Source organism: Zosterops lateralis (assembly GCF_965231275.1).
Source record: "Zosterops lateralis genome assembly, chromosome: 1".
NCBI lineage: Eukaryota > Metazoa > Chordata > Aves > Passeriformes > Zosteropidae > Zosterops > Zosterops lateralis.
In genome coordinates, this window is record NC_139762.1 from 18257981 (window position 1) to 18269138 (window position 11158).

General features: G+C 47.0%; 1 protein-coding gene across 1 annotated transcript in view; it reads right to left on the reverse strand.

The window, feature by feature from the left end:
- The window catches only part of GPR158 (G protein-coupled receptor 158), a gene marked incomplete at its 5' end in the record, with an annotated part of 188759 nt that extends 181809 nt beyond the window's left edge, over positions 1–6950 (reverse strand). The window contains one exon of the mRNA XM_083863219.1: positions 6079–6950. Within this exon, the coding sequence (XP_083719345.1) occupies positions 6079–6950 (872 nt within the window). The remainder of the gene's footprint in view (positions 1–6078) is intronic.
- Positions 6951–11158: the final 4208 nt, after the last annotated feature.

Sequence of the window (11158 nt, forward strand, 5' to 3'; positions counted from 1 at the left end):
TTCCTTCAGTACCCGCCAGAAGCTGCTTTTGGAGCAAGGGCTATGGAAGTCTTTTATTTGACCTAATACAGCAGTACATTTTTTTCTTACCTTTAGCAAGATTTCTATCTCAGCCCACACTCATAAATAGAATAGTTGACAGTCCTGGAGCTGAATCTCAGTAAGGACTGCCACATGTCCATCCCCTTGAAAAGAGCTTTGATAACCTGCTGTGCTGAAGTCTATCCCAAGAGGGACGGAGATGGAGAACAAAGGACTTGGAAACAGAAGTCTGACCCAAACAAAAAAATAGTTCTTTTTATTGCAACTTAGCATGTGCTACATAATTGTGGACATGAATGCAGTATGTGCTTCAATCCTCTCATGGCCATATTTAACTTCTTTCTTCAAAGACCCACTTCTGTTTCTCCAATATTGGAAAAAGCTGAATCTTGGTTCTAAAAGAAAAATCCCTATTTATTGTTCCTTTCCTATGTTTCATCAACATCCAGTTCTCTATCTCTATCCATGACCTCATATGAAAAATGCTGGCAGGGACATAATTGATTGCCTAGAGAATACTTAGAATATCCTGAGGGTTTCCACAAACAGACAGTATAATAAGAGGCTTCTTTGTTTTAACTTCTTTTCAGGAACACAAATTCAAGACTTTTAGAAATTCTAGGAAATAAATTATTCCTTTTCATTTTTGAAACCTGTTCTAAATCTATCCACACCTTCAATTATGTTAAGGGCTAGGACATATTATAAAAAATGTCAACCTCACCAATTTAAAATATTTTCTGTATTATACATCATAATGGCACAAAAAATTAAAAAGTCTCCTTAAACAATTAAAATTAATTTTCTCTTAGCTCAGTACTCAGACTAAAGAGACATTGGGGGAAACTAAAAAAGGGGGCTAAAGGAAGAAATTAAACCACATCTAAAGGAAAAAGAAATTACCCATTTTTAAAATTCCTTTTTACATGTCTATATTTGTTTGGGGTTTTTTACCAAGCAATAGCTCTGAAATACTTAGCAAAATAATAAATCATATAATATATGTAATCCCTAAGAAATTACTTATTTGTCATAAATACTTCTACCTCCATGGTTTAATCTGCCTTTAGTAATGTTTCCTTAACTAAGAGTCCCATCATAGTCTAACACTGGAGTGGTCCAAGTAATTGTTAATGGTACAGTGCAAATCACTACATTACACTGCCTTTAGGGAAAAAAAACAGCTCAATTTAACTGTGCGGTAAAGATTATCTTTGCATCAAGGGATATCTTTCCGATAACTGAGAGGAGTAGCAAACCTCTGGAAGACAGAAAATATTAAGATGCAGCACAATCTGGCCAAACTTCAGAATGAAGTTACCTGTAAATGATCCAGAACTAGACACCATCCAAAATAAAATAAAATTTAAAAAATAAAACCCAAAACAAACAAACAAAAACAACAGCAATGTCACCCCAAACTTATTCAGCTTGCTGATTAAGTACCTTTCTGCCAAAACAGACATTATTCCATTGGATTCTCCATTAAAATCTTGAAAAAAAGATAGTAAATGCTGTGCTGGATTTGGCAAAAACCTTGCTGGAATATGGTGGAAAGGGGAAAGAAAGCCAATGCTTTGTATCCTGAAGACAATTTGACCTCCATGATGAGAAATCATGCAAGACCAATGACCAGCTCCCAAAATGTAGACATATTACAACACAATGTTAAAGAAAATGAGAACAGCACACAAAGGAACATTTTGAACTGCAAAAGCAGCAGCTCATTCATCAGAGTTTGGGGATAATTGATGTCATTGCACAAGGCTGAAACAGTGCACATGAATCTGACCAACTGTGTTCAGGAAATACTGGAACAGGACTTGAGAAGAGGGACCATAGCAACAGAGAGCTAATGGCAGAGACTAAAGAAAGTCAGTTTGTGTAGTCTAGTAAACAAAGGTGGAGAAGGGGCCACTGCCTATAAATAAGTCAGACCAGTAAACACCAGCTAAGAGTGCTAAGTCAGGTGGAAGACAGTTCTGGACCAGAATAAATGCATAAGAACCAACTGCAAATAAATTCAGATCAGAAATGAGAAGTTATCCAACCCTTAGATCCAGCATGCCAGTGAACTGAAGAGTCAAGAGGGAAACCCACCTGCTAAAAGATGGAGATTTGTCAACTGATGACATTAAGTGGGCTTGTGACAGCAGAAGGCTGATTTAGTGACCCAGGAGGACTTTTTTTAACTTGTGTGTTCCTATTAGCTGACTATGTAGTCATCTTTCTTCTAGATGAAGTGACCATTCCCACTTGTCTCCTGGACTGCTAAAGCAATCATTTCTTCTCCAGGCACCAAGAAAATACTTTTAGAATAGGAATCATATTTACAACATGCAACTTCTCACACTTTTCCACTTTCTCAGCAGGGTTGCAATGAGGACAGCTGGGTCATCACAAGCCATAAAATAGGGCTCATTCTGACCATGTGATAGACAGTAGCAGAGAAGGGGCACAGATCTGTAACAGATGCTACTGTGCTCTACCCCCTGCAGCACTACAGTAGTAGAGTGATTAGGCACATTAAGTGGTGAATTTAAGCTGCAAATAGCATCAGTTTAGACAGGAGGGATGGTTAACATCAAGTGATTATTTCGAGTCTCTGTGGATCCTGATTTCTGAACGAGAGCCTACACTGCATCTTATAAGCAGGTAATAGTAACATTCTCTACATGCATTTTGGGTGGAAAGACCAGCAAATGCTGACAATACCAGCAAGCACTGCTAAGAAGCTGCAGCCAGCCAGCACTGCTAGTTTAGCATTGTACTAGGCTAATGTGGCCCCATTGGGACTGAACAGTTTCTGGTACATTTATCAGCACAATCAAGTTGCCTTTGGTTTCTCCACTTTATCTCAGTACTCGTCTACAGTGTTAGCCATGGCAAGACAACCACATTCTCTCCTTGGCCTTCACTTGGGGTAGTTTGACAGTAATCTCTTGGGAAGGGGAGAGGCAAAACTGAAGACAGATGAGCTGTTTGCAAGAGTCCCCTGGCCTATAGTACTCACATCCTCAGGCCAAAAGCAGTGTAACTCTGTACAATGTTAAGAACAAAGCTTGCTGCTTTCTGCTGCACTTCCAGAACGTCATTGACAAGAGCACTGCAGCAGCAGCATGCACCGAACACAGGCAGTAATAGTTATCAGTATTGCCTTCATTAAACTCTTTCGATTGCTATGCCACATGAACAAACCCATCTGTTACTGCCACAGAAGAGATACCAAGGAGCAATAGCTTTTCCTTCTGTAATGTGAAAGAACTCTCTTTCCTGGATATAGCACACTCCTGAATGTACCTTAACCCTATTGTACCAACACCTTGAACCTAATGTAAGCAAAGAAAGTACACAGACTGCTAAAATAATATTAAAGAGACATACACTAACTTAATGATATCATGCAAGACTACTAAATAGGAGGAGCATGGCAACTGATTTATTAAAATGTTTCTAACAGATGGTTCAAATATATATTTTTGGGAGAAACAACACAGCTGTCCCAAAAGATGGAGGTTAATGAACACTGTTTTTTTCATATGGGCCTTAAATAAGAATTTAAAGTCAAAATATTTTGTCAGTCAAAGACTGATGGTGAGGGGAAGTAAAGCTTACTTCAAGAGACATCTTATAGTAATTCACATTAATTTTCCAGTAACCACACTAGATTTTACATTTTTCTATTACATGCTCATGCTTTAAACCTTTTTTTCTCTTAAAAATTCACATTGAGGCTGTGTACCTGTTAAGTATTGAAAACACTGTGTAAATATTGAGACAAAGTACAAGTCCTGGAAGCATATTTTGTGTATGCTATTTTCTGTGCAGCTGAGAAGTTACTTTCTCAATATCTCAATAATAATCTTACATTAAAGCCCATCCTTCATCTAGCATATTTCAAATCAGGAACACAGGAACTATCCTTTATAAATACATACACATTCTGGAAAGGCTAATTTTAGTTCTTCCACCTGCTTCTTTAATAGTTTGGCAAAAAAGATAACCCGTTTTTCAGAAAAGCATTTAGAAATCATCTCTCTCGATACAACAAATCTTTGTTGGTTTTCTCCTAACTTAAGTATAACAGCAACACAACACTTTGAACTTCACAGCATACTCCATCTCAAGATCTTCTAAACTAGAACTGGTTCTCCAAGCTTAGACGAGCTCAGTGAAGTATCAGAGCCCTTTGAAGCATCAGAGTTATAACGGGTTATTCTATTTCTTAACGGAAGTGACCCCCACATGGCAAACAGAGGCTGGGAAGATGAGGCAGGCAAGGCAGTGCTCTGCACTGCATCCACGAGGACATCTACTGGTTGCCGTGGTTGGTCAGGGTTATGCCAAAACAGACCTGGTGTGTTCTGCACACCAAAGCTACCACAGCAGAAACCTACACCACTGAGATCCTTCCTGGCATCATAGAATCTTGGCAAAGAGCTGGGATTGTAGCTTTAGACTTTTTTGGTTCAAATATGGGGTTATTTCCTCTTCTATCACATCAAGATTGAAGTTTCTTTGAGTTAAGCTTTATTTCAAAATTTATATTCTCAGAGAGCTGGTTTGTGGCTGCTACCACACCTTTAGCCTAGTGGCTCTGCAAAACTCTATCCCCAACAAGAGAATATCAGCCTACATTAACTTTCATCCACATCCCAAAGTTCATCAAACGTTAAACTTTGCATTTCAATGATCTCTGACAAGCTTCCTGATTTCTCTGGACTCCCTAGGGTCCAGAAGAGCTCTACAGTAGACCTCTTCCTGGGTTTTGGTCTCAAGAGGAATTCAGCAACAACAGCCTACAGACCTTAACCCTACCATCCCCATAAGTGTGAAAATTTCAGGGCAAAAAGGAATTCAATGGAGAAATAAGCAGCCATTATCCATTCAAATGGATACAAACACAAATTTCACGTTTTTTCGAGGATTTATGACTACACTCGTATCTCTTTGATCTCACTGGATTTCAGACTAAACCAAGAGAAACAGCATTTGCAGGCACTATTGCCTTGCCACCTAGGTGTGGCAAAAACTCTTCAGTGTCTGCTACATTCCTATCTATCTTTACTTATTGCTAATTCACAGCACAAAAGAAATCCTGTGCTCCTCTCTCATCCTGAGAAATGTCAGCTGCTTGTGAGCAGTGGGCATTCCCCACTGGACAGAGCTACCTGTGATCCCCTCCTAGGACTGCTGAGGGAAAAACTGTCATCCCATACTCTACAGGTTGCTCCCATTCTTTGAACAAATCTCTTTGGTGTCAAAATACAAAGACACAAGAAAGAGCCTTTTTCTACCTTCCTCTCTGTTAGTTGCAGTTCAGTGGCAAAGCAACAAAAAGTATACAAAGCAATAAAAAAATAAGCAAACTTTTACATATGCCAGGTATCAAATATAAAGCTGGTGGTGTAAAAAGCAATCTTTTCTACTGCCAGTTCAGGTTATAGCCACATGAACTATGACAGAACTGCAGTCACCAACACTCATTTACCTACAAGTGCACTGACCGCTGACCAGGCTCGAGCACCCCACAGTGGATGTGTTCTGGAGACCAGAAACAGCAGCCTGCCAGCACAACAATGTTATTTCCTAGCAGGCTAAAGCATAGCTGGGGTCCAGCCAGGTGAAATTTCGCAGTGTAGTAAGAAATGACACCTCAGTGAGCATTTTCCTCTTGCAGACACAGATAAACTTCAACTGGCAACTGCTGCTCTGCCCTCCCCACCAAAGGCACACCAGGAAGGTAACCCACATGCACGCCCGCTCCAGTGGGAGCAGGTAAAGCAAACGCTGGTTTACAGACAGCGACGACAGCGATTCTTTTACGGAGCAACAGCTCCCGAAGGCACGAGGGTACAGCTCAACAGGAAGGCCTGAGGTCGCTCTGCGGTGTGACTGAGCAGCCTGTGCGGCACGGCTTGATCAGCTCACCCACAGACCAGAATGCCCTTCCCTAGGAGAGGGGGCAGAACCAGATCCCCATCCTGCTTCCCCCCTCCCCTTCTGGACAGAAAGCAAGCAGAACACTCCTCTTACCTGAACTCGGGCAGGAGGTTTGGCCGCAGCCCGTAGAAAGCCGCCGAGAGAGTCACTAGCCAGCCGGGTTTGTAATTCCCATTCTCACACTCCAGGTACGGTGAGGACCACCTGATGTGGTTCTTATCAGCGGTGAAGCTCTCCCGCCTCTTCCAACTGTTTTCCAAAGTTTTGGGGCCCGTGTTTAAGACCTTCCTGTGCAGATGTGGCCTCCACTTGCGCTTCAAGCCATGGAACCACTCTGTGTCCACGGAGGCGTTGGCCAGGCGGTGAGCCGTGGAGGACAAGTCCTGCAGGAGGACCTGGCTCTCGTGCCTGCTGGCCTGGAGGAAAACCTGGGGAGTGGAGGAGAAAGGCTCCGTGCTGAAAGTGATAGCGGCCCTGGAGATGTTGGGGTCCTCCTCCAGCAGGCTCCTGATCAAGGCGCGGTACCACTCCAGGTCCTCCTGCAAGTTCTGCTCCCGCGACTTATTGCTCTGGAGGATCATGTTGAGTAAGTTGGTGGCGTGGGTGAGGGTGCCCAGGGCGCCGTGCAGGGAGGGGTGCGAGGTGAAGCGCGACTTGCCGGCGAGGCTGGCCAGCTCGTACCGCCCGGAGCAGTTGGCTCGCCGCAACTCCCGGGAGTCGCCCGTGTAGAGGAACGAGGCCACGTCCTGGGGCACCTCCTCGGCGAGCCGCTGCGCCAAGATGGTGCTCTCCGTAGAGCGGCTCCGCGGGGCCGGCAGAGGCTCCCGGCTCTTGATGTGGTTGTAAATAGGCTGCTTCCCTCCGAGCGCCCGCTCCCGGCCGCGCACCGCCTGCCCTCGGTCAGCGGCAGCCCCCGGCCCGCGCTGGGCGAGGAGCAGGAGGAGAAGGAGCCGGAGCAAAGCCATGTTCCCCGGCGCTGCCGGCGCGGCCGAAGACGGGCTTCGCGCAGGCGGCCGCGGCGCAGGGGAGCGAAGGCGCAGAGGCGGCCGAGCGGCAGCGGGGCGGAACGCGACCCCGGGCCCGCGAGTCACCTGTGGCGGTGCCGCCCGCACCCTCCCCAGCGCGGGGCTCCGCGCAGCCCCACCGCCGGCGCGGAGCGGCGCGCAGCCCCTCCGGCGACAGCGGAGCCCAGCCCGCCTGCGCCTCCTCCCGCCGCGGCCACCGCGCTCACTGAGCTCCCGCCCGGCGCAGCGCGCAGGGGCGGCGGCGCCCGCGCCCGGCGCAGCGGCGGGTCCCCCCGCGCCGCCCCGCCGCCGCCCGCGCCCCGCCGCTCCGCATCCTTCGAGCGCCGCTGCCGGAGTGGGGGGCCCGCGGCTCGGGACTGCCACTTGCTGCGGGGACCGGCGGGCGGGGCCGCTGCCGCGGAGCCAGCGGACAGGCGCCCGCCTCCGCCAGCGCCGGGCTCTGCGAGCGAGGACGCCCGGGCGTGGGAGGATGGATGCTCACCGCGCGGCTCCCCTCGCCGCCGGCCCTTATAGGTGTACACCGGGCAGCGGCCGCCCTATGTGGCCGCCTGGCCTGTCAGTCAGCCGGCAGCCACTCACGGGGCAGGAGGACGGCGCCGTGCTGTGCCAAGGGAGGCGGTGCCGCTGCCGCGGACGGGCGTCGAGGCACCTGGCGTCACCTGCGGCGGGCTCGGCTCGGAGGCGGGACAGGCGCCCGCCCGGCGGGGCCGCTCCGCTCTCCTGGGGCTCGGGGGGCGCGGGCGGGGAACCCGCGGGGGCTCCGCCGGGCCCGGGCCGGGGGTCCCCGCCGCGCCTGGCAGCGACACCTGGTGGCCGGGCCCGGGACTGCGGCTCCGCGGCGGGGCGAGCGCAGGAGGGGCCGGGGCGCCCGCACTGCCCCGCTCCGCGCCCCCCCCGCTCCGCGTCCCCCCGCCCTGCGGGGAGCAGGAGGGGCCCGGCGCCTTCCGCGGGGGAAGATAGTTCCAGCTGGATCCGCACCGTGGGCTGGTGCCTGTCAGGGCTGCCTGCCGCTCTGGGGAAGGCGCCCTCGCTTCCAGCTTTTCTAGGGGCAGGGGCTGCTCCTGGGCTGCCCAGGAGGAAAGAGTTTGGGTGGGAACGGGCAACAGCGCCTTCGGGATCTCCGGGCCCGTCGCCCGTGGGTGCCTCTCCTGGGCTGCCCCCCTGGCCCTTCTCACCTGCCCCAGGCGCGGAGAGCATCCCCACGGAACGGGTCTGGGCCGCCTTCCCTCTCCCTCCACTACGGTGCCTGGCTGGTTGTGTTTCTGTATCCACGATCTTTTTTTCCCTTCGTGTTTTAACTCCAAGGTGCTAATTCCTACAGCTGTTTTCAAAACTAAGCCCTTAATCCAGTGGGTTTTAACGCTGACCTTCGGAGTTCCTATGTGGAGCCGAAGCAGCACAGGCTGATCACCGAGCTTTGCTCCTGCTCTGTGGAAACCCCCTTGGAATAACACAAATGCTTAGAAGACATAGTTAGGATTTTCCAGATAAGCCGTCATGATCAGTAATAAGGATCTAGCTTAATAAAGCATTTCAACATGTGTTTAACTTTGTGCATTTGCTTTGGCAGAAGTATGCACTTGCTCAATATCTTACCAATGGATGAGGGATTTGTGACAGGAGACGGCCAAGTGTGAGTTTTGGAGCAGGTGGTCCACGGCAAAATCTCCTAACTACATTGCATTCTCATTTAATATAAAATTCCATTTTGGAATTCAAAAGTGCAAACAAAAAGAGTAGTAAAAGAGGATCTTTTTTTTTTTCTCTTCCCCACACATACACGTGCATGCACATCCTACAAGGAGCAGATTTCAGTTATGCAGAATATATAATCTAATTTTAAACCACTGCAAGCTATATCTGCTCCTTAAAGCATAATCTTATTTTAGAATTATTTGAAACTACACTTGACAGAATAGTCACTCTAAGATAGCTAAATGTAAATTACATTTGCAGTCCATATATCTTAGCGATGTTATGCACTTTGTCTTTACCTATGAACACCTTTAATAATTATAATATCACAAGTTAGTTAAGAGAGAAAGTTATAAATTCTTTTTGTCTCTTGCTGCATGCAGTTGAAGAGGATATTCAACACGTAAGAATAATTTACTTGTATACTGAACTTTCCCTCAAGTGAATAGTTAGTGAGAATATTTAGAAACTGCTTATACTGAGAAGCTCAGAGCTGGTATTTACAGTTTAGCACAGCACAGGGAGTCTGTATTTCCAAGTCTGCTCTGAACAAATACCTAAAGATGCATCATTTGCAGTGGATAAGAGAGAACTAGGGCTTTTGACAGGAGCAGATCTCAGGACTGAGCTAAGATAACCTGGGATCTGTTACATGGAGACCTATCAATGGCAACATAAACAAACACGTTTTTTTAATGGTGTGCCTGTCTGATCTCTTTATTGACAGAAAAGAGCTGCTGTAAAGGGAAGGTCAGTTCCCTGTTGGAAATTCAGCCTGACTTTTAATACCTGTCTGAATTGCACTAGGCCTGCTCAATGGCCACATTCACACATTCTCAGGATAATCAAATATCCCCTTAATGTACTTGAATGGTAAGTCCTTTGTATTTCCTGATCACCTCATAGTCCTTCCACTTACCCTTCTCCAGTAGCACCCACCACTCCCCCTGCCCCTTGGCCTTCACTAATACCCCAGAAGCTGTAGGTGTTAACTCAAAGGTTTGCCAGGAGCAAAGACCCAAATGGGTTAGTGCACACCTCCAGATGCTGGAAGTCTCCCTTAATCTCAGGCATTGGAAGTCTCTCTATTTCCTGTCCTATCAGTCTACTCTATGTGTTTGATCTCTATGCTAGCACCTCTGAGTCAGAGGGAGAGGATGGGGGGTTTAATGAGGACTTTCTCATTCAAGGTACCAGGATCCTCATGGCTGAGTCTTGTACAGTTGCATCACACAGGATTCAAAGAGGTCTTCATTCTGTAGGGCTTCCTTCTGCAATCAGTTTGGAGCTGATTCCAAAGAGCTACTGTGTACAGCCAGGTCCAGAATGAGACCCAAACTCACTAAATGAGATTTTAAGCCATTGCAAATGCGCATCTTCTTACGGCTTTGTAAACACTATGCTGTGGGACCCAAAGCTTACCATTCACAGCCCAGATCCAGGGAACTGGCAATATGGAAATATAGTATGGTCCTAGATGAGGTAAATCTACCAAATATTTTATTTACATGAGTTCACTAAGGACTGGAAGAGGTGTAGAAACCTGTGATCATTGTATTTTTATTTTATTATTAAAATGCATTAGTCTTTCTGGACTGTTATATGTAATCAATTGAGTGTGTCAGAAATCTGTTCAGCTGTGACCAAGACAATGTGAAAATGGACTGGGAGCCCCCTGAGACGCAAGTGTACTGTGACTGAATGATGTTTCCTATGCTTCTGCCTCAGTTCTGCCAGAGGTGCTGCATCAAGCCATCCACTGCAAGGAATCAGGAGGCATCTGACCACTGTCCTGAATATTTCTGAGTTGTTACAACTATTGCAATTGCTTCACTCAATGTACTTGTACATAGAGCATCTCACTGTATTACCTATTAGGATTGAAGTCAGCTCTACATGAGTCTAATTACAGTGTAGAAAGAACAGTAGTGCCAAATGTTAGCTGTTATTAACAGACTACAGTAAGTGTAACCTACTTTCTTCAAATACGGCCTATGCAAAAAGATCATGGTTTACCTGAGCTAGTTGACATGCTAAAATCATCAGAATTGCTGCATTACATGCTTTCTCTTGTTTTCTCTCACAAATGAATTTAAACCATCAGCTAAATATGTCAGGAGGAAATAGTCAAAATGCAGAGTACTAAAATTCTTACTTGGAAGTGGACAAAAGAAGCAGCAAGAGCTTACCTGTCAGTTAATGTTCACTGGTAGTGAGAAATTCCAACCCACTGGATATGTTCTTTGAAACATTGGAAGAGAAGGAATCTGACAGAGGTTATCTAGTAGAGCACTCCAGCACTGCAACAGGACTACATAGAGCACAACTGTCTCTGGCAGGGGTTTGCTTGCCTGCTCTCAGAGAACTTCCAGTCAGGCAGACCCCACAGCCACCCTAACTACCTTCTTCCACATTTCATTACCTTAGCATCAGGTGTGGGGTGAGGGGCCGCA